This window comes from Lissotriton helveticus, chromosome 3_1 (assembly GCF_964261635.1).
Source record: "Lissotriton helveticus chromosome 3_1, aLisHel1.1, whole genome shotgun sequence".
Classification (NCBI taxonomy): Eukaryota; Metazoa; Chordata; class Amphibia; order Caudata; family Salamandridae; genus Lissotriton; species Lissotriton helveticus.
Window position 1 is genome coordinate 1,651,493,227 of NC_136061.1, and position 27,032 is coordinate 1,651,520,258.

At 43.4% G+C, this 27,032-nt stretch overlaps 1 protein-coding gene across 3 annotated transcripts in view; it reads left to right on the forward strand.

Annotated features, from left to right (window-relative positions):
- Positions 1 to 27,032, forward strand: part of LOC144823685 (protein mono-ADP-ribosyltransferase PARP14-like) — a 1,720,771-nt gene that overhangs the window by 973,448 nt on the left and 720,291 nt on the right. For all 3 annotated transcript variants that reach the window (XM_078682415.1, XM_078682413.1, XM_078682414.1), the window contains exon 12: positions 23,618 to 23,680. In XM_078682415.1, the coding sequence (XP_078538541.1) occupies positions 23,618 to 23,680 (63 nt within the window). The remainder of the gene's footprint in view (positions 1 to 23,617; positions 23,681 to 27,032) is intronic.

Sequence of the window (27,032 nt, forward strand, 5' to 3'; positions counted from 1 at the left end):
GCCTTCTGGCTCGGGATCGAGCCGGCCCCATTCGGACACCGAACTGAAACCTTCAGCACCAAAATCCAAACACATAATTTTTTATTTTTTTTCATTTTTTTTTATTGAGAATTCTCAAGACACAATGTAAGAGCAGTATACACATTATCCAGAAAAAAAAATACATTATAAATATAATTATCCAGCATTAAATACAGAAGAGAAATACACAGCTAAAATGAGGCATTAACATCCAATTGATTAAAATCTGATTAAATTGACTGATTAATTCATTAATGAGGGATCTAAAAACCAATAGGGCATCGGGATAAAACTTGATACTTAAGTTTACGAAGATAAAAAAGATGACAGAAGGTGCAAAAAGCAGCAGTTATATACATTATCATACACTCTAAGAAGATTTATCTCCCAGATCCAACTCCTACAGCCTGGCAGCACTCCAGGCGGCCACGGAAGCCCAGACTTTTAGCCCCATGCCTCTTGTTTTTTTACCCTTGAGCTCATACAGGGCTGCCTCCACATTATGCATACCTAAAAATCTGGACAGCCACATTTGAAAAGTTGGAGCCTCCTTATCTTTCCAAGCGGCTGAAATTAAAATACGAAGTACAGCCGTAGAAATGAATACCAGAGCTTCAGTCTCAGTGTTAAGATCCAGTTTACTTTCGCATCCTGCGATCATCAATGTTGGGGATAGATTTATTTTAACATCTAGCAGCCCCTCCCAGAATGCCTCGATCTCCTTTTTAATCGAATCCAGTTTCTCACACTGATAAAACATGTGTATGAGATCAGCTGGACCGTTTAAGCATCTGGGACAACTATTATCTAACCTTTTGCCCCAATCGAATAACTTAGATGGGGTGTAATATAAGTTAAACAGCGTTTTGAAATGTTGAGCTTTCAGGTTAGAGGACCGTAAGAATATTTTATCCAATGATGGAACTCTATCGAGGTCTATGTCCGGGTCCTCCAGTTTAATGGCCCAAGCTGCCTCTGTTTTAACCATGTCATCCTGAGTTTCTTCCATAAATATCCCATAAATACCTTTGATTCTTAGACCTGCCCCCTTCAGATAATCCAAAATACAGCACCTTTTACTTAGTTTAATGCGAGGCCTCTTTGATTTAATTGTGTTAACCACTTGTGCATACTTATAATCCTGGCTACCATGAAGGGAATACCTCTGTTTCAGATCTTCTAGAAGTCTAATCTCATCTCTAATCATGATATGCCCCAGTGTCAGAATACCCTGTCGCTCCCATTGTTTCCAGCCGCCATTGTTACACAGATTAGGGAAAAGGCCCGAATTCCAGAGGGGAGTATGAGGGTTAAATCTAGGAATTCCCACAACTTTCTGCGCTGCCACCCAGACCCCCCAGATACTTTCCAATGTTTTGTACCTCGTCTTTTTATAATACCGTCTCTCTGTTCTTCTTAATACTAAATTGGTTGCCTCCCTACCTAATATCAGCTCAAAAATAGAGGGGATAGCATTTTGCCTATTGGAAGTGTTTGATTCGTCTCCCCCAGAATTGAACAAGATAGCCATCTGCGTCAAGAGACAGGACCAATGATAATATCTGAGATTCGGCAGCCCCAGGCCTCCTCTTTCCTGTGGCAAGGACATACATTTTAAAGATCTTCTAACCTTTCCATATTGCCACCGGAAATTCATAAATATGGCTTCTATTCCTTTAATAAATTTTTACTCTATCAGAAAAGGGATAGCCCGGAATTTATATAAAATCTTAGGAAACATAGTCATTTTAATGACATTCGCTCGCCCTATTATTGAAAGATGCAGTGTACCCATTCTTTTTAAATCTGCCTCAATTGATTTCATTAGGGGGATGAAGTTATCTCTAATTATAAGCTCCGGCTGGGCATTGATCGTTACCCCCAGATACACCACTGAGTCGACAAAACTAAAATCTGATTTAGCTATATTCTTAGAACACAACACCTGGGTCTTTCCCTCATTTAAAACGATAGCCTGACTGTCTCCCAAATTGCTTTGTGATGCTAACCACTTCCCGTAATGCTGCATCAGGTTCTGTAGAAACAATTGCCAAATCATCGGCATATGCCAATATTTTTGTTTGAAATCCCTTAGTAACTACCGGTTTAATTAAAGGGTTATTCATTATCTGGTGTATTAAGGGATCTATATGTAACGCAAATAAGATGGGTGAACACAGGCACCCCTGCCTCGTCCCCCGTGTAATATAGATCTTCCCAGAACTTTCCCCCATCATTTGGATCTTGGCAACTGGACTTGAATACATTGCCTGAATAGCCTTCCGGAATCTTGGTCCGAACACCCTTTCTTCCAGGACTCCCCATAGGAATTCCCACCTCACGCGGTCAAAAGCTTTCTCCGCGTCGAGGAGGATCATTGCGCCCCCCCCACCCCAGCAGCATGGATATCAAATAGAGTAATAGCCCGTCTAATGTGGTTTGTTGTACCCCTCCCCCGGATGAATCCATTCTGCCAGGGGGAGACCAGGGTCCCGATGATCCTCCCCAAACGGGTTGCTAAAATCTTGGCATATAATTTGTTATCCGTATTTATCAAAGATATAGGCCTGTATGAGCCTGGGTTTTCCTTAGGCTTACCCTTTTTGTGAAATACCACTATGTTGGTACTCATCCATGATTCCGGAATTTCGCCCGTATTAATAATCCCGTTACAGAGGTCCAGGAGGAGTGGAGTTACTTCCTCCGTTAGTTTTTTATATAGCTCCAGAGGTATGCCATCGGGGCCCGCCGCCTTCCCTGCTGCTAGATCTTGTAATGCAACCGATAGTTAGTCAGCGGTGATATCTTTTTCGAGGGTTTGTCTGTCGCCCTCAACCAATTTAAATCCCATTCCCACCCACTCTGTCATTGGACTGTCCGTGGTTAATTCCTCCTGATACAATACTTGATAATACCTTTTACGAACATCCAAAATTTCCAACGGCTCCTCATAGCTCCGGCCCTGCTCTTCGATACGTGTAATGGTATTTTTGGAAGCGACCTGTCTGATGCGGAGTGCAAGTGCCCTCCCTGCTTCATAGAGCCTACCTCTCTGCGCTTGATATTCCGCGGCTGCCTTTTTAGCCAATTGATTCTGTATTTCTGCTTTAATGGCACTTACTCTTTCTAAGCTTTCTGTACCCACCCTCCCCTGAGAAATATCTTCACTATGCTGTTCCTCAGCTTTTGTCAATGTATTCATTAGTTGTTCTCTCTCTAAGCTAATCTTTTTCCAGATTCGGGCAGTGTAGCTGATAGTTTCTCCCCTTAAAGCATCTTTATAGCTATCCCAAACTGAATTTCGTGAGTCACTGTATCTGTTCGCGTCAAAGAAAGCCTGGGACCAGTTCTTGATATACCCCACGTAAGTGCTATCTGTTAAAAGCTTCCTATCCAAGGTCCAGGGTCTATATTTTTTAACAGGCCTATTAGTATCCATCTTTAGTATCAGAGGATTATGGTCCGATATTATTATTGGTAATTTACAAATTTTAACCTTGGTCAACTCTGTGGCAGATACCATGAAATAATCGAGTTTGGAGTATTTCTGGAATGGGTGTGAAAAGTATGTGAACCCAGGGTTCCTTGGTTCATTATTCCCCCAGACGTCCCTTAATCCATGCAATTGCATCATTGAGCAAACCGCCTGGAATACCATGGGTTTGCGTCCAGAGTATATAGTTCCCCCCACGAAGTCTGCTGAGATATTCAGATCTCCACAAACCACAATAGGGGCTGGCCAGCCCGTCAGTTCCTTTTCCAACCAGTCAAAGATCTCAGGATCGTCACTATTGGCCCCATAGATCCCACAGATGGTGATACCTATATTCATTTCACATACTGCCCATCTACCCATAGTGTCTGCCTTAGACCGTTTAACACCACCCAGACCCACTTTTTCTATAATAGCCACCCCCTGATTGTTGACGTTTGAGAGGAACAAGAAAGAATCTCATAGCCCTTTAAGTTAAGCCAGTGTTTTTTACCCCAGGGTAGGTGAGTTTCTTGCATACACAAGATGTCCATCGGTACGGATTTTACAAATTCCTCTAACCTACCTCTTTTTTTCCAATCATTGAGGCCCCCTATATTCAGAGAACAGATCCTGAGTTTAGACATACTTTTGTCTACCTGCTTCCTTCTCTTCAACCAACCAAATGATCATACTGGAAACATATTTAAACCATAGATCTTGTTTCAACTGTCTGAATAAAATTTAACATTAGTGTCATAAATTCTCTTTTTTAAGTTTGCACCCCCCCACCTCCGACCCCCACCTACCCCTCCCCCCTCTACCTTCCCACCACTAACCCCCTGAACTCCCCTGAACCCTGCATCCTCCCTCGTGAAGCGCTCACACTAAGTCTGTGCATGTGATGGATTGCAGTATAGTAGTGAGGACTACCTGAGTTACTACTTCATTCCAAAACCTCATTACCCCCCGTTACCCCCAGTGGCACAATTATAGAGCAGTCAGCCGTACTTCTAGACTCATGAATTATACTATTCAGTCTTAGAAACACCTAAAACTGGACAGAAACAGCAAGAAAAGAATAACGCGTGAGAAGGGGAATGCATGACCGGAATTATCTGTCCAAAGAGGCCAGGTACTCCTGCGCCTTAATTTCTGAAGTGAAATATTGTGTCCGCCCTTCATGAATTATTTTCAGCTATGCTGGATTTATCAGATATGCCTGCATTTTCTTATGCTGGAAAGGCTTAATCATTTGTCGCAGTCTCCAGCGCCTTTCAACCGTCGTATAGCAATAGTCTGGTCGGACAAAGACTGACACACCTTCACTTGTTCTGTTAGCATCCGGTCTTGCTTTTTCGGCTATAGACTGCCTCAGAACGAAATTACCCATGAAAATCAAAATCGCCCTGGGTTTGTCACCTTCCTTTGCATTGCGGCGTATCTTGAACGGAGTATGATGTGCTCTCTGTATTTCTCCAGACCAGCTCCAGCTGGCTAGCTCAGGGAATGCTTGCTCAAAAAGTTTAATAACATAGGCTCTTACATACAATCCCTCTGAACCCTCGGGTATACCCAAAATCCTTAGGTTATTCCTCCTGAGCCCATTTTCCATGCCTTCGAGCTTCCATTGTATGTCTATTGCCTGGGCACCATAAGACTCAACCTTACTGGTAGCAGCGGCGACCTCGGCTTCTGTTGAGACCACCCTTTCCTCCAGCTTCGATACTCTGTCCCCCACATTGACACATGCTTTGGACCGTTTCCGCACCACGCCCTGCATTTTTCTCATCGCTGCTTGAGACTTGCGGTTATCCTGCCTGGTCTCCTCCCTATGCGCTATGATTTCCTGGTGAATTACCTCAAGCAGCGATAGTTAAGTTGTTTGCAAGCTAGGGCTCCCCTGTAGTGGCATTGTGGATGAATGGTCCCAGCTCAAACCCCTTTGGGGTTGTTCCTGTATTTTCGGGAGGGTGGTGGATTTCACTGAGGTTGCCGGGTGGTCCTGCTCAGGATCGCTTTCTGATTCCACATTGCTATCATCTATAGCGGAACTGCGATCCTCGTCCCCTTCCGACCAACCTGCCTCCTCTGATACTGAGAAAAAACACTCGCTGGGAACCTTCTCCCTATCCAACTCGGGAGCCAGGGTGCCTTTAACACCCAGGGGACCAGAACTGTCGATAGGGGCCTCAGGAGTATGGAGGAGGTCCTGGATCTCACGATTCATAATTGTTGTTGAGACTGGGGCAGCCTGCTCTTGCGTGATGGCCCCTTCTCCATCTCCATCAACCTCCTTGCTCCTATCTTTCAATCCTACAATCTGGAACGCCGTGACCAGGACAGAAACAGCTTCCAGCTGGTTATCAACCCCTACTAGGGGAGTACCTTCAGCTACCTGGGTATTGATACATTCGTCGTGTTGTAGGGGTCGACTACCTGCACTGGCTTCCATTCTGACACTGCCGGGAGAGCCCCCGGGAGAGCACCCTGTAATTCCTTTGTCAGCCCCCTCCAGCTCCTGAATGTCCACACTGTCCCCCATAATTACAGCCTCAGTTATTTTTGCCCCCTTCTCCTTACCACTGCGGGTAAACATCTCTGCAATGGACGCTGTAGCCTGTCGTGTCCTAACAGTGGTTTGCTTGCCTTTCTTCACTGGCTCCTGCACAGGTGTTTGTACTTTCAGGGGTGCTTCCGCCTCCATTCCTGTTGCTCCTGAGATCCCTATTACATCATTACTTGCCTTCTTCTTTGAAGCTGTTCTTGCCCCCATATTTATTTTAGGAGCCATCACTCTTCCTTGCTGTCTCCGCGAGCTCAAGGCACTCCCGGGGCTCCGCGACCTCAGCGACCACCACCTGCTTTGCCTCGCACTGCCTCCTCCGCGCTCCACACCAAACACTGCCACCAGTCTTCCCACGCTGCTCCGCCCACCAGTATTGCCGGAGAGCCAGCAGGAAGGAGACAGGAAAGCCCGGAGCAGAGCCACCACCTCGCAGAAACGGCTCGCCGGGCCCCGCGAAATCACCCGGTAAGTTATGGCAGCATACATTTATCGCGGCTGATTACGTTCTTGCAAAACCTCCCGCACGGCCGCTACACCAAGTACTCCTTCGGGGTTTGTCGGACCATGTCCTCACTCCTTACTGCAATTGGCCACTACTACGCGGCCGCCATCTTGCTCCTCCAGAAGTCGGATTCCTTGAACTCTAAGTTAAGTAAAAATCCAAACACATCATTGCGACCATCCGTTTGGCACCGAAACCTAAATCTTCGGATCCGAAAGCATCGGCACCGAAAATTCTGGCCCCGACAGACAAGACAGCTCTTTTCAATGTCCCGCCTTCCAACATGGACCCGAAACAGAAAGAACTAGTAATTAATCCATTAACTGGACATTTTCACGTAAAATTGCCAGTTAAACGGAAGCCAGGGATGGAGGAAGTTTACCACATTCCACTAAAAAAAGAAAATGTTGGTACTATTCCTTCTCCTCCTCTTATACCTCCTTGCCCACTTGACCCAAATTTGTTAATTACTCCTACAAATTCACCACAACCACCTGACCACCAAGGTGATGGGAATGGGGATGTACCAGAGGACATTATTCCTGATCCATGGACTGACTACAATACAGATCCTAGTACAGACAATGATCCTGATCTATACTCTTCAAATTCCGCTACACCAGACGACAATATAGGGCATATAGAGTTACTCAATAAGGCTGCTGAATATCATGGGGTCCAACTTCACAAAGAGGCCTTTGAAGAGGTTTTTCTCTTTGAGTCCTTAGGGTACTCAAAGAACAACACACACACTGCTCAAATAGGCAGACGAAACTTTTAAGGACCCTGTGTGTGCGAGGATTGTCACACTTAGAGTAGACAAAAAATATAAGTTGGTACCTACAGACCCGATCTACATCAAAGGTCAAGTTTCCTTAGACTCCCTAGTGGTGTCTAACGCTTGCAAAAGAGCAAATTCTCAAACTACAGGAAATTCCCCTTCTCCTGATAAGAATCCAAACTTATGGATGTCTCTGGCAAAAGAGGAGCTGCACAGGCAGCCAATCACTGCCATATTGCCAACACCCAGGCTCTTTTAGAGCATAACGACAGGGCTCATTAGGGCGAGCTGGAAAATTGCTCTAATTCTTGCCAGACTAACATAAAAATAAAGCTAATGATTTCATTTAGGAAGGAAAGCTTATTTCTAATACATCCTGTTAATCTGGGGGTCTCTAGTTGGCAATGGTATTCACCTTTGTCCAAATAGGGACCCTTACTTCTAAGTCAGGATAATGGGATTACACTCCTAAATAACCCCTGCTCACCCCCTTGGTAGCTTGGCACGAGCAGACAGGCTTATCTCAGAGGCAGTGTGTTAAGCATTTGTGCATATACTCAGTAATACAGTGAAAACACTACAGATGGACACAACACAGGTTTTTATCAAAATAGGTATTCTTTATATAGACTTAACACAAGACCATAAACGACAAAAATCCACAATACTATACTTAAGATTGACTTAAAGATGGTAAAAGTTACTTAGTTCAAGTTGGTGATAGATGCAACATAGTTCTCAACAAAGTACCTGGATGGGTATCGCAAAATGAACAAAAGGCTCGCAAAAGAGGAGATGCGTCGGTTCCGTGATCCGGGGGAGATGATGCGTCGCGCCTCAATGCTTGCGCAGAGTAGGGGATGTGTCGTGATCCTTACCGGTGCTGGGATGATGGGTAGGTTCTCGTCTTGCGGTCTGGTTGCGATGCGCAAGATGGTGCCTCGATGCGATACGGCACCCTTGATGCGACGATGCGTAGACGCCTTGGCAGCCTTGAGATGACTCTGTACTTTGGAGCCGTGACAGGCGCTGTGACATGCATCTCCGGTGATGCGATGGCGACTCTTGTTGGTGTCACGCTTCTCTGGTGATGTGACAGCAGGCAGCTTTGACGAAGACACGTTTTCTGGGAGATGCGGCGGTGGCACGCTACTCCGGCGGTGCGATGATTTCAGCTGCGGCGGTGTCACGCTTCTTCTCGTTGCGTCACGCTTCCAGCTCCAAGCGACACACAGGCTTCTGCAGTTAGAATTCCCAGCAATGAAATTCAGGGGGGAGCTGGAGATGAAGCCTTTTGTCCCTGAGACTTCAGCAGGAGGCAAGCACAAATTCAAGCCCTTGGAGAATATTCTGTAACATGATGAAAGTCCTTAAAAAGTTCCTTCTCCTTTTCCTTGGCAATAAAGAAACCACTGCAGGCCAACCCAGCAAACAGCACACTGGCAGAGGGGCAGTCCAAAACTCCTACAGCTTCCTTGGTTCTTCTCCTTGGCAACAGGTTAGTCTTGTTCCCAGAAGTGATCTAAAGTTCTTGCGTCTGAGTCCCAATATTTATACTACTTTTCTCTTTGTTCTCTGAAGGCAGAGGGGCCTCTGCCTAGTGAAAACCAGTTCTTGAGCACTTTGTTTACAGGACTCCTTTTTTCCTTTCACAGTGCAGGGTAGAAACATCAGACGCCCCACAGGCGGTGGAGCCAGCATTGTGGAGGGAAAGCACAGCCCTGGAGCACTTTGTTGACATGATTCCTTCTCTTCTTTCACAGTGCAGGGCAGAGACAACAGCCGCACCCCAGGAGGTGGAGCCAGCATTGTGGAGGGAAGGCCCAGCCCTATTCAGGTCCCAAGTGCAACTCCTCCCTCCCATCTAGATGCAGATCTCCCTATTCACCACTGGCTGACTCATTCTGTCTCCTGGAATGCCCCAGCCCTGTCACTCAAACTCCAGACAAGGAATACACAACCTGGCAGAGGCAGGCTTTGGATAGTTAGGCAAGAAAATACTTACTTTCTAAAAGTGGTATTTTCAAACACAGAATATTAAAACCAACTTTACTAAAAGACGTATTTTATCATTCTGAGTTCAGGCATTCTAAATTTGAGTTTCTACCATGTTCCCTGAGTCCGTTAGGATTATAAGATGTAATAATCTAACTGCCCATTCTGGCCTATGGATGCCAGGTAGCCTTGCAATAGTGAAAAACAAAAATGGCTGTAATTCACTATTAGGACATGCTACACACACCAGGGCATGTCCTACCTTATACTTGCAATGCACCCTGCCCTTGGGCCTGCCATAGGGGTGTCTGATATGAAGCAAAGGGAAGGTTGAAGGACTGGCAATTGGGTGCACTTGCCAAGTCGACATGGCAGCCACAGACTGCACGCAGGCCTTGCAATGGCAAGCCTGAGACACACTTTGCAAGCTGCTTCTGTGGGTAGCACAACCAGTGCTGCGAGCCCACCAGCAGCATTTGATTTACAAGCCCTGGGCACCCATGGTGTACTGTACTAGGGTCTGACAAGTAAATCAAATAATCCAATCATGGAATCACTAATTAGTACATCAATTTAACATAGGTAACACTTGCACTGTGGCACTGAATAGCAGTGGCACCGTGCCCAAAAGCATATAACCAGCAAAAACATATCAAAAACAGAGGAGGCAATGAGTAAAAATGGAAGGGAGACTCACGGCAATGATGCCAGGTCTAACACATCCATTAGATGTGCCTTAGATGCAGCTGATACTGCAGCTCGCGCAGTCAACACTAGCATTCTTTTAAGAAGACACACCTGGCTCAGAAGTTCAGGGTTTAAACTCGAAGTCCAAGCTTCCATTTTAAATCTACCGTTATATAAGGAACACCTCTTTGGACCTGTAGCAGGTACTTCTTTAGAAAAAATGAAGGACATAGTGGTTGCAAAATCCATGGGGGCTTTGCAGTCCCCTTCCAATCAGGGCTCCTTTTGCTGCTCCTTTTACAGAGGGGGCTCAAAGAACATATCCTGGGACACACCTGTCGGGGGACGTCTTTCTCAATTTCTACCCGTCTGGAATACAATAACTTCAGACAGGTGGGTTCCAGAAATTATCCGATCTGGTTATTGCCTGGAGCTTACCGACAGTCCCCCAAACATTTCTCCAAGATCACACAAAATGTCACCAGAGCATTTGAATCTACTCAAAACAAGACTCTGTATTGCAGAAAGGATCTATAGAGCCAGTTCTATTAGAGTATCAAGGGGCCGGCTTATACTCCTTATACTTTCTCATAACCAAAAAGGACGGCTCTCTCAGGCCTATACTGGAACTCAGAGACCTAAATCTGTATATCCAATGAGATAATTTTCACATGGTGACACTCCAACAAGAGCTTACACTTCTTCAGCAAGGCGACGTTCTGTCTATTTTAGACTTAAAGGATGCGTACTTCCATATTCCAATACATCCCGCTCATCAAAAATATCTCAGGTTTGTGGTAGGGGGACAACAGTACCAGTTCAAAGTGCTTCCATTCAGAGTCACCACTGCTCCCAGAGTATTCACCAAATGCCTGGCAGTAGTCGTAGCTCATCTGCGATGAGAACGCATTCACGTCTTCCCATACTTGGACAACTGGTTCACCTAAGCCAGTTCACAAATAAAGTGTCTACAACACACTTACAAAACAGTAAGCTGCTGCACGATCTCGTATTCACTGTAAATCTGTCGAAGTCCCATCTCCAACCCTCCAACATACAAACGTACTTGGGAGCCACTCTCGGTACACAAAAAGCTCTTGCATGTCCCAGTCCAGCCAGAATCCGCAACATTCAGGCTCTAATTTCCCAGTCCCAGCCCCCCCCCCCCCCCCACTCATTACCAGCACGGATATTCATGTAGTTACTGGAAATTATGGCGTCTTGCATCTTAATAGTTCCCTATGCAAGTCTTCAAATGCGGCCCTTTCAGGAATGCATAGCACATCAGTGGAATCAGTCTCAGGGTCAATTATAAGATCTAGTGTTGGTGGACGGCCGCACTCATCGCTCTCTGCAATGGTGCAATCCACAAAACCTTTCCAAAAGGCGGCCCTTCGTCGACCCAGTTCCACAGACAGTGCTAACAGCAGATGCATCGCTCACTGGTTGGGGAGCTCATCTCCAAACTCACACAATTCAGGGCATGTGGAGTCAACAGCAAAAGCAACTCCACATAAATCACCTAGAGCCACTAGCAGTATTTCTAACGCTAAAAGCCTTTCAAACTCACCTTGTAGGCAAAGCTGTTCTGATACGCACAGGCAACATGACATCCATGTATTATATACAGAAATAGGGAGGTACACACTCTCCAACTGTCACACCTTGCACCGGCCATTTGGAGGTGGGTCATACATCACAAAATCTATCTCCTAGTAGAACACCTTCCAGGAGTAGACAATCAGATTGCAGATCTGCTCAGCAGGCAGAGACACCAGATTCATAAGTGGGAACTCCACCCTCAAGTTCTCCTCCCATTCTTTCAGATGTGGGGCTTCCCGGACATAGATCTTTTTGCCGCACCCCAAAACGCAAAATACCCAAGCTTCGCCTCCAGGTATCCACACCCATTGCCTAAAGGCAATGCACTTTGAATTTACTGGCCAGGGATATTTTCCTACGCGTTTCCACCTGTCCTACTCATTCCACCAGTGGTTCGGAAGCTCAGGCAAACGTCCCTCACACTAATCCTAGTAGCTCCCACATGAGCCTGTTAACCTTGGTTCACCACCCTGTTGGATTTCTTAGTAGCTCCTCATCAAAAACTACATCTCACATCCAATCTCCTCATGCAGAACCGTGGAGAAATAAGACACCCAGATCCCAGACAACTCAACCTAGCGATCTGGCACCTGAAGTCAGAGTTTGACTATCTCAATCTTCCGCCAAACTGTATGAACATTATTAAATAAGCTGAACGACCTACTACAAGAGCTTGCTATGCAGCAAAATGAAAGTGGTTTGTTATTTATTGTAATAACCATATTAACTCGTTTGATGCTTCAGTACAAAATATCATTTGCTATTTACTGCATTTACAACGGTCAAATATAGCTTACACACATACGCTTACATCTTGCTGCAATAGCTGCATGCCTTCAGAATAGACAACAGCTGTCTCATTTTCAGAGTGCCTGTTATTAATGCCTTTATGGAAGGACTTAAGAGAGTTATTCCCCCAAGACTTCCACCTGCCCCAATGTGGAATCCTAATATTGTTCTTACCAGACTAATGGGTCCACCCTTTGAGCCATAGCATAAATGTGAACGTCAATTTCTTACTTGAAGTTGCTTTCCTCACTGCCATCACATCACTAAGGAGAGTGGGTGAGCTTCAGGCCCTAACCATAAAAAAACATTTTTACAAGTACACCATAATAAAGTGGTTCTTTGTACTAACCCTAAATTTCTACCCGAAGTAGTTTCTGCCTTCCACATCAAACAATAGGTTGAGTTGCCTGTGTTCATTCGTCATCCAGTTTCTGTGGCAGAACGTGCTCCACACACCTTAGATGTTAAATGAGCATTACATTATTACATAGAAAGTACAAAAACTGTTCGTAAAACTAAACAACTCTTTGTTACTTCTGCACCACCTCACAAAGACAATCCCATTTCTGAATCCGGTATTGCATGGTGGATAGTCAAATGTATTCAGACATGCTATGCAAAAGCAAAAAGGACTTTACCAATTTCCCCTAAAGCGCATTCCACTCGCAAACTGGGGGCTTCTATTCCTTTCTTAGGAAACATTCACATAGCTGACATCTGTAAAGCTGCAACATGGTCTACACCTCACACATTCACAAAACACTATTGTGTAGATGTGTTAGCAAAACAACAAGCTAATGTAGGCCAGGCAGTTCTTCGTACACTCTGTCAAATGACTGCAACATCTACAGGTTAACCACCTCTTTGGGCGATTACTGCTCTATAGTATATGCAAAGCATGTGATCTACAGCTCACATGCCTAGAACGGAAAATGCTCCTTACCCAGTATGCATCTGTTCTTGGCATGTAGATCTGTAGGTTCACAGGCGCCCACCCGCCTCCCCGGTTACCTATACCTGTCGCGGTAATATCTTACTTAGATACATACACATGGACATCTCTATTCTGCTCTTACTGACTCCATTCTCACCCTCTGCAGCAAAACAATCTAACAATTGAGTTGATGCCCATGCGCGCTATCACCGAAAGGAGGAGTCACCTACTTTGTGACTGGAAAATAGTTCTTCGAAGAAAAACAAAGAGCAAACATCCGGATCCAACACTAGATGGCAGACTTATGCAAAGCATGTGAATCTACAGCTTTACATGTCAAGAACAGATGTATCCTGGGTAAGTAGCATTTTCCCTATAAAACACACTTACTTAGGTGGTTCACGGAGCTCCAGGATCAACATAATCTTCTACGAACACACTAAATGCCATATCTTTCAAACAATATCATGTGATGAAGTTTCTCTGGGCAGCACCCAAAGATCTGAGCAGAACGTCAATTTTTGGGGGATTAAAATTTACAAATTGGTGGATATCCAGTAATGGGTGATTGCAAGACACTTTTTGAGGCATTGGTTTTTCACCAGGTGACAAAGGTTTAGGATGCAGAAAATAAGCTAATTCTCATTACTAAATAAAGAAATGTGGACCAGGTCTATGAAGCACTTTGGCAAAGGACTGCAAGTGCAAATTGACTAATATGTGAAAATGTTGATCCTTTCAGGACACCACAGCTCAATCTCCTTGATTTTAATGAAAAGGGGGAGGGGGGAGTTCTTCCTACTGTTCTCTACCGGTCAAAAAAGAATTAATCTATTTTAATCAGGATGGAAATCCCCATTTTTTTCAAGTGGCTTGATAAGCATGATGTGATCAATGGTATTGAAAGCAATATAAGATTTATTATCGAGGCTCTGATACCACCCTCTTCTACCAGTCTGCGTAAGCCAAGTAAGACCGATAGTACAAAGAACCATCAACAAACACCTCACCTAATACCTTAACGACCACTAACTACTTGACACCACTCAGTCTGAGACCCAGTCCCAGCAAGGAAACTGCCCTTATCGTTGCCATGGATTACCTCCACATGAGACTGAACAGAGGAGATACGGCAGCCCTCCCTCTCCTGGACCTCTCTAAGCATTTGACAGTCTCCTACCCCATCCTCATCCAACGCCTACACAACATCGAAATGCTCCAGTGGATCTACGACTCCCTGACTCGAAGGACTCAGTCAGTTAGCCTGGCACTGTACATCTCAATACCCGCAACCTCATGTGCCGAGTTCTGCAAGGGTCCTACCTGAGACTGATCATCTTCAATGCATACATGATCCCTCTAGCCAGCATCATCCACTCTTATATTACCAATGTCCTCTCCTACGCCGATAACCACGCAATTCATCCTCTGCCTCGCGGACAAGATGCTAAAAGAACAAGTCCAATGCCAGCATGACTGAAAACAACAACTGGGTGAAGACCTACTGTCTAAAGGTGAGAACTGACGAGAGCGAAATCGTGAATAGCACATCACCGTGGGACTCCACCTGGAAGCCAACAGAGCTAGGACTAACACCCACCTCATCACCCACTCCAAGAACCTCGCAATCATCATCGACCGCAAACTCAACATGACCACCGAAGTCAATGCCGTCACCGCCTCATGCTTCCATACCTTGAAGATGCTGAAGACCATTTTCAAATCGCTCCCAATCAGCAACTGGAAAGCAACTGGAAAACTACAGCGCACACCCCAGTCATAATCAAGCTGGACTATGACAGTGCCAAGACGCCCATGGGCATTCGTTCGCGCTTTACAAATCTCAAAAATAAATAAATAAATATGAGAACATTCTCCATGCCTTGATCAAGAAAAAAACGAATCAGAAGGCTGCAGACTAATCAGAACTCGAGAGCCAGAATCACTCTCAATGTCTCACACTGCACTTACACCACACCTGAAGGAGCTCCACTGGCGCCCCATTCACAAATGAGCACCATTCAGACTACTCACCCACACTTTTAGTGCATCACATACACTGGCCCAGCATACCTCAACAATCGCATTTGCTTCCATAAACATTCCAGACACCTCCGCTCATCCGGATTCCGATTTGCACAAATCCCATATATATGGAAAGCGTGATCTGGCGTTTGCGTCTTCACCTACATCACTCCTTAAGCATGGACCGACCTGCCTCTACTCATTAAAACTGAAGACATGACTTTTCTTGGATTCACACTAGGCCATAGGTGTGTCTAGCTCAAAACTGCACAATGTTAAAATATCTGCCTTGGTGAAAGTGTGCTCTACAAATCTGCATAGCATAATATGACTCGCCTAACTCCTGCTTGAAATGAGTCAAGCCATCCCTTCTCTTCTGCAAATTTCACAGTTGTGATGAGAACATTTAGGCCCTTATTACAAGTTTGGCTTTCCGACTGCCCAAACACCACGGCCCGCCAGAAGACCGCAATGCCAGTGGTCTATAGACCACCTTATTACGTGTTTACTGCGCTATGGCTGTGGAGATTTTGCAGCAGCATGTATTGATTCCTGTGTGAGGACCAGGATGCGTGCTTCCGGACCAGGGAGAACCTGGCTTGGCAGTTCCGGCTGGATTGTTCCCATGAGGCACAGGGTCAAGACTGATTTGCATATGGCTAAACTGGGGTCCCATGGTGGGCAAAAGAATGATGAGTTTAACCCAGATCTTTTGACTTGTGGTGAATGTGTGATTTGCTCTGCATTCTGTCCATCTGTGAGTCTTTTGCTACAAATCTGCATAGCATGACATGACTCGCCTAAATATTGCTTGAAATGAGTTAAGCCATCCCTTCTCTGCTGCACATTTCACAATTGTGATATGAACATTTAGTGCCTTATTACAAGTTTGATGGTTCGATCGCCCAAACACCACGGCCGCCAGGAGACCGCAGTGCCAGCGGTCTGTAGACCACCTTGTTACAAATTTACCATGGTGTGACTGCGGAGATTTTGCAGCGGCAGTGATTATCCACTTTTATTGATGCCTGTGTGAGAACTTCTGCTGCATATGACAGATGCACACATATGCATGATACATGTGGAAAAATACCATCTGCCCATTGCAGCAGTTAGGCCCATATGTGGGCAGTTCAGGCAGTGTATATATGGTACGAAAAAGACTTACCTGTAGTACGCTGCAAGCAGGGTCTTAATCCTTCTACTGCCTTATTGCAACTGTCTATGCCCGACCGTGACCCTGGCGGTCCACTGTGTGCTGGCGGTGTCGGCAGTTCAACTGCAGTCTTCCCAAATGCAATCTGCACAACTCTTAATAAGGCAGTTGGACAGCCGCGCTCGCGGCCTTCGGACCTCAAGTACCACGGGACACGGACCACCAAATTCATAAAAAGGATTTTAGTCTATATTAGCTAAAAGGGATATAGGACAAACATGTCTCAAGTCATCAATGCCAAGGAAGATTTTCTTCAAGAAAGATTTGGCCACTGCTTTTTTCTAAGCATTAGGAACAGTGCTTTGTGTCTTTGAACAATTGAAAAGTAGCAATAAATCATCTTTCTAGTAGTGTTCGATTTGTTACAGAACACCTGCAGGACATATATCATTTGGAGACGTGGAATGGCAACTTTGTGAAATGCCATCCATTAGCTATTTTCTGTAAAGGTGTCCGGCACTGTTAAATAATCCTCATGAGCTGAATAAATGCAGTCTGAGAGCTGAATGATTTTTCCCTCAAGCAATTATGAGAGCTTGTCACTTAAATGTCGCAACAGGATGTTTTGAATGTGGCTTCTCACCAATAAGCCACACCCAATCACTGCACTCCCACCTGGGAGGCAAATATACCGCTGCACCTTTGAATATTATACACTTTTGAGCATGTCTTACTACCCCTGGCACAGCAAGACTTCAACACAAAACAAACTGCACCTTTTGAAAAGGGGTTTTATTTAACAAAATGCAAAGACTCTATCACTTTTGGAATAAGGCTTGGGGTTTATTACATAATACTCTCTAAACAAAGGCTTTCTCAGATACCAAATTCATAGGATTCAAATAACTGTAGCAAACTTAATCTAAAGGCATGAATCAATAACTGAGTAAACTTATAATCTAAATGGCATGAATCAATAACTGAGCAAACTATAATACTGATTCATAAACAATCAATAACTGATATAAGATAAGATACACTGGACGTCCTGCAAGAGATCAGAAATATATAAAAGCCAAAGCCCTACTATAACATTCAGCAGAGCGAAGAACATGGGTTCCGTGTTGGATCCAACCAGTCCTGAAATCAGAACTAATTCTAACTGGTTAAAACCCAAATCGGGTTTTTATAAATGTTCCACGTGTCGTGCTTGTAGATTTGGAGTTAACAAAACTGAGTATCAAACCCCCTTTTGCCGGACACCTAACAGAATAGTGGGTAACTATAATTGCAAGACTGACTTCGCAGTCTATGTTCTCACGTGCACCTGTGGTCTCAATTATATTGGGAGCACTAAGCTACAGGTGCACGTGAGAATATTACAGCACTTACGCGCAATTTGGCACAGTGATCCTAGTTATCCTGTCGCGCGCCATTTCAAACAGGTGCACGACAACAACTTAACCTGTTTGCAGTATTTTGTGGTGTCCTCTGTTCCGAAACAACGTAGAGGAGGCAATAGAGAGGTATTGCTCAGATGATTAGAAACAAAGTTCATTCTCGAATTTGATAGCAAGTGTCCTAATGGACTTAATAACACGGAAGATATGTACACTTGCCTATAAGACTCGATATCTCTGTCCTTTGTTCTAAATATTGCATATATCAAAATCTTAAATGTCGATCTGATTATGACAATTCTGTTTACTAAATGTATTTTAAAATTTGCCTTTTATGGATTTTGGGTTTCTTTTTGTTCCATATATAGGGATAGTTGGTAACATTACACCTTGCTTATTTGCACAAATACCAGGGATGTGTACAATGGTTTATATATAGGAGATGTGGATGATTTTGATACTGAGGATATGTTTCTTGGTTCGATATAATATCTGTAATCTCGTGTTGTAATCTATTTGTCTGCCTTGGTATTTCAACTTTATCTCTTTTTTGAGATCTTATCCTGCACTATTTTTTGCACATAATGATAATTGCTGCTATGCTCAATTTTGTACATCCTTTAAATCATTTTCACGAATGGAGTAAGTCTTTTGCATTTAAGCAGAAAGTGTTTTTTATACAATGCATTGTATATGGATTCACCAGGAATTTTTTCAGTCTATTAAGATTGTAAGGTAAATCATGGTTGGAAATATGCCAACAGCTCAATAGGACTCTACATTCATATACAATTGATATGGTATCTGTATATAATAAATCCCCTTTTTTTTTTATATATATTTGTATAGATAAAAGGAACAATGTAATTTCCATCGGGTAGCAAAAATAATGTTATGAATTTTTATAAAATTTGCAATTTGAAATTGAGCCCGTTTTGAATGTGAAATGCATATATTTGAAATCATTGTAGATAGCGATTTTAATATTGCACAATAGCATGTGAAATTACCTATCTGCAATAGTTGTTATTTCCTGAGTCTGTTTTCTAGTTGCATGTTAACTTACTGACCATGTGACTAGAGTAGGATGGGGCATATAATTTAAAAATGGCTACAACCAAACCAGTCTCTATGTGATCAAGGGCTCTCGAGCCCGAAACGCGTCATCTGTCGATTGCTGACTTGGATATTTATGGTTGAATAAAGAACATCTTGCCTGAAAAAAAAGAGGTTCGCTTCGCCGCCGAGGCTTTGGTGGAAGTGGTCGGAGCGATATATATCTATCTATCTATCTATCTATCTATCTATCTATCTATCTATCTATCTATCTCTGGATGTGCACCTCCCACACCACAAAGAAAATACCTCAAACGATCACAGCCACTGGCTCACATCTCGATGGCAATATCCACAAAACTCAATACATCACCTGATGCATACACTGCCCACTTCTGGCCGGGGGAAGTCTTCACACAGCCAGGGATCAGAGCTCAGCAATCAGGGTTCAATCCTAGATAGACACGTCTGCCCTTGCTCGGAATCCAAACTCTCAAACTTCCACGAGACGAGTGGAGGCTCCCCCTTTTAATACAAATCCAAACATAACGAAGCTTCTAGCAAGCCTCGCCCCCTTGTTCTCATGAGAGCCCGTACCAGTCTGCTCCAAGGCCACGGCATCGGTTGATCAGGCCTTTGCTATGGCTTCGAGACGGACCATGTGCATTCCTCTGATAAGAACCGGTTTTCTCTAGTCCGTAAAGTGTGAAAAACAGGAGGAAGAGCCCTCCCCACTTTGCAGCTACGTGCAAGCACAGAAAATAGCTTCAGTCATGAAAATGGAGTTAGTTAGGCCATGCACACAGAAAGGCCCAAAGCAGGATGGAATTGAAAAGCAAGATGACTTGAAAGCATGTCAAAGCTAAGCACTGCCATAAGGCAAGGTAAAGTCAGAAAACAGAATGACATTAAACCATGTCAAAGCCAATAGTAAGAACTCACAATTCTCACCAATGCACAATACAATACACATTCCTGCACAACTGCACGCCTTTAAATGCACATCTCACACACTTTGCTCTTGGCAAGACTGTTCCACTCCGTAACAGCTCCCACTGAAAGACAGCAAGATTACAGGACAGAAGAGAAGCAGGTATATGCAGGACCATCCTACATTAAGGAACACACTAAAGGCAATTAAAATGGTGGTGGTTGAGGGTTATCTGAGGGTGCCAAAATCACAAGAGTGTCTCTTTCATTACACAGAAGGATGAAGTAATCAATCCATTGATCAGGGAGCTTGAAATCCCCTTTATGTTATGAAACAATTCCTTGCGTAAAGTACGGGCTCAGGTAATGCATTCAAAACAATATGCTTTCTAAGCCTTGTGTATTTTAGTATTTGCCTGCTATATTTACTTTGGTATAGAACCTTTTGAGAATAGTCTTTTTTCTACTTCTGTTCAGCCTAACAAGCACTTCAAGTTTAACTTTTCAGCTCAAGTGAGTGACAAAAGCTGTGATGTAACCATTGTTTGTATTTTTACTGTGAAACGTGGTATGTCATTAGAGCACAGGTTAAGGTGTTGTTTAAATGTCATCAAAGGAGACTTCCTTCTCAGGTAGCATTACCTTTTTAACTGTGGGACGTACTAAGATCACATAGATGTTTTTCCACTCCAGTTCCTTTTTCCGAAAAACAAATCCTCAGTAGGTGTTGGTGGTACCAGAAATTGTAATGGAGAAATAGATGCCAAAGTGGTCATCTCATGTAAACTAGACTGGGACTTCCAGAGTGACACACTGTTCAGGGTGGACCACTTTGGGTCACGATGATGTTCTGCCTGGTGGATAAGTTCTCTGCTGACCATGCTAAGGATGAAAAACGCTATTTAGGAACCTCACAATGGGGCATTTAGCTAGCACTTAAGGTCATATAAACAATTGTTTAAATTTCAATGTTAAGGACACAAGTTCCTTCTGCAGTCATTGATAGATGTGAAGTGGAGGCGTTTTCTAGCAATATATTGAATTAAAATGTAACATCACCTTAATAACCTATATGAAAAAGCTAAGAGTTCACAGTTGGGAAGAGGCTCTACAGACTATGAAGTGACCTTAAGCGTTCGATAGGCTATAAATGCTGCTCCCTATCCCTCTCTGTTCTCTCTCCCTGCCTGAAAGACCTTGGAAACGTTGGGTACTAATTTATCTCATATAGGGGCAGAGTAATTAGCCAGCTTTTATTTTGTCAATAGGCTTAGTAGTACCTCCTTAGTACTGTTTTTCCCTTCTTGTAACCTTCCATGAGTACACCCCCTGTTACATGTGTTGTTACTCTGTATGTTTTATTGACTCCCTCAAAGCACTATTTTCTTAAATGGCTTTCTTTTGCCTGTTATTGCCTGCAGGACACGCTCTCCCGCAATGATTTTTAAAATTTTATTTAACCAGCGCTACATGCCTCAGCTGGAATAATAGCCATTGACATCCACGGCAGAGTGTTAGCACAATTCTGAGGTGCTCCTAGAGACGGGGTCATCATTAGGACGAAAAATACATAGGAGACACCAAATGTTAGGGGCTACTAGTACTGGCCGATCCATTCGGGAGGAATGCTCTTTGTCAAAAGAAGCTGTTGATCAAATGCAGACTTGCGATTTTGAAACACATTAGATATATTCCTTGGTGACACATGCACTTTCAAAAGCCCAAGTCTCGTCTACGATGGTCTCACATGAAAGATTCAAGATACGTTGAGGATAAATACCCCCTTGACTGTGGGACCAGTTGCCCTATCAGTTGGTGTCTCCTATGTATTTTTCATCCTGATGATGACCCCGTTTTGAATAATACATATTTAGGGGGTCAAAACATTGACAAAATAGCCTATGTGGACTGTGTTTTAATATATTGATGGTGGATAGCAACACTCGCTCCATGGGTGCCAACTTGAAATATCCAACTATCCCTATCAACATGTATATGTTTCTGTACATAGCACTTATGCACTTCTTGCACCAATAGTCACTTTTACTGCACCACCACTCTCTGGGAACACCTCACAATTGTTTTAAGTCTAATATTGAATTGCATACCTCAAAGAATAAATTGAACCAACTGAATATCTAACTTTGAGCTAATTGTGTTAGAGATGTTTGCACCCTGATCCTAACACTCTGCCGTGGAAGTTAAGGGCTACACTTACCCCATAGGGACAACACTCCTTTGTGAAATATTGTCCAGCTCACGTTACTGGGTTGCCTCTTTTATTTTTAAGTATCAGTTGGAATGACATAGGCACCTTTCTTTTGTTAGTGACGATCGCCGAATGCGGCTGGATGCCTTATTTTTTCTGTTTCTTTGCTTTTCTTACAATGACGGCACGCCCCACTTTACATTTAAACATCTTAAGCTAAAGCACAGGTGCCGCAATTGCTTCAAAAGTAAAGAAAAAGAAAACAAATGTGTCCCCACATCTTTTTTTTCTATTTCTTTACTTTTGAACAAGTCGCTACACCGGCGCTTAGGCTTAAGATGTTTAACGGTAAAGTGTGGGTTCCGCCATTGTAACAAAGGTAAATAAATAGGAAAAAAGCATGCAGCAGCCATTTTTTAACAATTGTTTTACTTTAATATCCCCAAAATGTTTTTGTCCATTTGTTTACTTTTTGAGCAATCGCGGCACCCGCTCTGTAGCTTAAGATATTTAAAGCTAAAGCGCAGGTGCCACTATTTAATGCAGTCCGACGACTGTGTGTGATGGCATGAAACATACTGAGTATGTTTGGCTCCTAAAAACATAAGAGCTCTAGGCCAGCTAACTTTTTTAAACTGTGTATGAGCAAGACCACATACGCTAACTGGAAAACAACATTTACATTATTTCTTACAAGCTAAAAGCATTATTTATAATAAAAAAAATGCCAGACCCTAACATTCTCAGCGTGGTCAGTCATTTCTCGTCCATACGCAGTCAGTTTCTCGATCATTGTAAAAACACACTTTGCAGACTGATAAGATGCTCTGCCACATTAATCCTGCCTCTCTGAAGGTCCTGCCTACATCTGGGTCCTGTCTGCATCTGAAAACAAGCATTTGCAATGAAATAGGTCTTGCATTACTGAAAGTTTGAGCTATTGGAGTTGCTAATAAAAATGCAACGCAATAGTTAAAACTTTCAGTAAATCGAGAGCTATTGCATTGTACCCGCACTTATTGCTTGAAAAATAATAAATAGAAAAAAAACATTTGCAATGCAATCGCTTACGCATTACTGAAAGTTTAAGCTATTTGCGTTGCAGTAGAATTACCAACGCCAAAAGTTCAAACTTTCAGTAATGCAAGACCTATAGCATTGCAACTACTGGTTTCCTTGGATTCTGGTGTCATTGTAGGCTAGTCTATTCCTCACTCTCTATCATTGTTATGTAAATTCCCGCAATACGTTTTGTATTTTCTGTTTTGAATACTGTTTTTCAATTTCGATTCCGCGGATGACTCCTATACATACTTGTCTGTAATGTTGAAGTTGTAAATATTGGCACAAAAAGTTATTTAAAATAAGTACATCTTTCTTTATATTCTTGTTGAGTACTTTACAAACGTGATTTTTAAGATGCGACATTCATAGAGCACTGAAGGTTGTGTTTTTACATAAATGTGTAACCAATGTTCTCTTTTGTAAGGTGTTTCGAAGAAAATCTTGGAAGCTGCTGGACAAATTGTGGAACAAGAATGTGCTCAGAAAGGTAAAGTTCAACATGATAACAACTGCTTACAACATGGCCATACTTGGATTTCAGCTCACCGTGGGAGTCGCACTCATAGAACATATGTCCCATGTAGTCACAAGGCCCTAGAACCTTTTGACTAAAGGTATACATTATCAACAGGAGATCCCCTCGGTTTCTACATTGCTCTTGGACCCCATTTTAATGTCTGCTGCCTTTAACAAAAAGACTTTAGACCCCTATACGCTTTGCTCATGAGCTGCCTCCATTTCTTTTCCTGTTGATTTGTGGCTCTCTGGCCTCTATGTAAAGTTTTAACTGCCACTAATTGACGGTGGTTTCTTGTGCTGACTTGTAATTCTTGTGGCGCTTCAGGTAGCATTTTCAAAATTTGCGGTTGCACTTCTGCTGCTCATATTCCTCTGTTTAGCAGGTTGTCTACAAGAAAAGACAGTTTTTGTGAACCTAGTCATTTGAGGATGTTGACCTACAAAATCTGAAATCTCGGATAAAGAACCTAGCAGCGAAAATTGATTTTCGCTCAGTATGAGACAGAAAATCTGGCAAAAGGAAGGAAAATTGTCCTTTCTTGAGTCCCCCACTCATCAGGTATTCCCCACGATGACATGCTTCATCGTAGGAGCCATCTACACCTGCTGTGAGTTGAGGTGTGCTACAACTTGCGGAATTACGTAGGTGCGGTGCAGTGGTGTATATGGAATGGAGTGAGTTAAAAATATCTAACTAGTGTGCGAAATAATTTTATTCTTGCTCCTAGTTGATATGTTAAAAACGGGGTGGGTCTCTAGGGTGCCTGGTTTCAATAAGTCAGAGGTCCCTAGTAGAAGTCAACATGTTTCAAGCTTCCCCAATGCTCTTCTTCAGGACGACACAGGGTCCAGCTCTGCGTGTACCACGACGAAAGTGACCTAAGGTGAGGTTTAATGTGATACAAAAATGCTACATAATAAGCATAAGTTTAACAATACATACGACACTTATTAGTCATGTTGTATCTGAAATAAAGAAAAAGAACATTTGTTAAGGATAACACCCTTCCCAGAAGGGTAGGTTCCTAAATTAACGCAATTCCATGATGCTCCTCACGGTGTGTGCCTAGTTGTAATGATCGTGTCTTTCGCCGTGCTGGACTGTGAAAGAAGAAACAACTAAATCGCTTGCCTAAAATCCTAAATAGAATAAAGAGGCACTGTGATTCAGTGCGTGGTAAAAGTACCAAGTTTAAAATTTGGTCCTCGTGACTTTGCCGTGATAAAAACATAACAAACAATACAGACAATAACAAATAACATGAATAACATACTTATAACGAAGCAATACTTTGCCTCATGGTCTAGGGGGGCGTTCAATAGTATTCAGATCCTGAAACACTTCTCAATAAAGAGAATCTTTCTTTGCAACTATTCATGCTGAATTATCGTGTGAAGGATATATTTTCATTTCATTTTGTCATTAAATACAAATGTTGTTTAAACTTTTATAACACAGTCAATCAGTGAATGCATATGGTGGCAATTCTAGCTAACCCTATTTTTATTTACCTTTTAAAAAGGTGAAAACCGTTCCAGGAAGCATATTCTCTCCATCGGAAAAACTGCACTGTGGACCTAAGGCACAAAGAGACTCAGCTGGCACAGAATCTTGCATAGAGGCATCTAATCTCTTGCTTCATTTTAACACTCTTTGTAACTTGGCTCACTCTTTTTTTTCTCAGAATATTTTTCTAAATGTTTTTCACTCTACACAGCATTATTCATCTTTATCTTCATTTTCCGATATTTTTCTCCGAGGACAATTTTTAAAATAGAAATGTTTACACCCTAATGTTGTTTAAGATTCACCATAAGCCTCCATTTGGTCAGGGTTTTGGGCAGTGGTAGTGTTCCACATTTGTTTTCTCCATTAGTGCTTTGACTTTTTAAAAAAAATCTTTTTATTGAAAATTAAAGAAATAAACAAGGCAATAAACGCGATACAGCCAGATATCAGTCCGAATGAGGAAGGAAAAAGCAATATCGTATGGTATACAAACAATATTAGGGGAGGTAAGCAGGGGAGAGACGAGCTCCAGACAAAATATGCATAATACAATACAAGGAATGGCAGGTCAGGGGGAAAGTGGAACTTCAGGAACATCCACAAGAGGATGAGTGCAAATGTCTCCACGGTAAATGTTCCAATGGCCCCAGATCTTACCCCATCTCCTGGGTCGCCCCAGTGCCACATAGACCGTCTTTTCCCTAAACATGCACCAATCCATGTTTTCCATCCGTGCCTCGAGCGTGGGTGGCCTCTGGGAACCCCATAACTGCGCAATATCTCTCTTAGCTACCATATTTCCCAGGGTCGCCCACCGCATCTGCATTACATCATAGTCATTTGGTTCCCAGACATTCAGGAGACAGCGTCTGGCCTCGGGCAGCAGGGCAACACCAGTAACTTCCTCCATCTTATTGTGTATCCCAGTCCAAAAAGCAGCCACTCCAGGACACTCCCAAATTATATGCAGAAACGTCCCAAGCAGCCCACAACCACGCTTGCACAGACCATCCTCTGAATAACCCATTCTACCCAAACGGGCCAGTCACATAAATTCTATGCAAGATTTTGAGCTGCAACAAACGGAGACGGGCCGAAATCGCGACCTCCTTAGGAGAAGAGATCGCAGACTGCCAGTCTTAATCATCGAATTCAAGGCCATCTCGGGTCCATACGTCCCGGAGCTGTACCAAAAGATCAGTCTTATCGTTGATCAGTTTTTTGTAAATCAAAGAGATAGTACTATCTGGCACATGACCATCCAGTAGCCTATCCTCAAGCGGAGAGGACTCCGGTATCTCCACACCCTCAGGGAAAACAGACCGCAAGGCATGGCGGACCTGAGCATACCGAAAATATTCCCCTTCATTCAGTTGGAATTCAGCCTTCAACTCCTCAAAGGTTTTAATCTTGCCCTTGGCCCAGAGGTCACTCACTTTACTGATGCCAATCATATCCCACTTCTCAAATCCTTTCGTTTTCCACAAGTTACCCAGCTTCTCGGAAGCAAAAAGTGGGGTCGCTCGGGTCAGTCGATCCTTCCAACCCATCGCACTATTTGCACAGTTCCATACCCGTACCGCAATCTTTGTGGGCCCCGAGAGCTGCCCTCCAGCCAATCTCGAATAGAGCGCTCTGTAGTAATTGCCCCCCGGCAACAACCACCTGTCCATTGCGAATGCGGGGTTCAGTTCGGGACCATACATGCCATGATTAATGGCCCCCAATTGAGACGCCCAGTAATATCGTTTGATGTCAGGGAGAGCGATACCACCATCATACCACGAAAGCGTCAGCTTGGCGAGGGCGA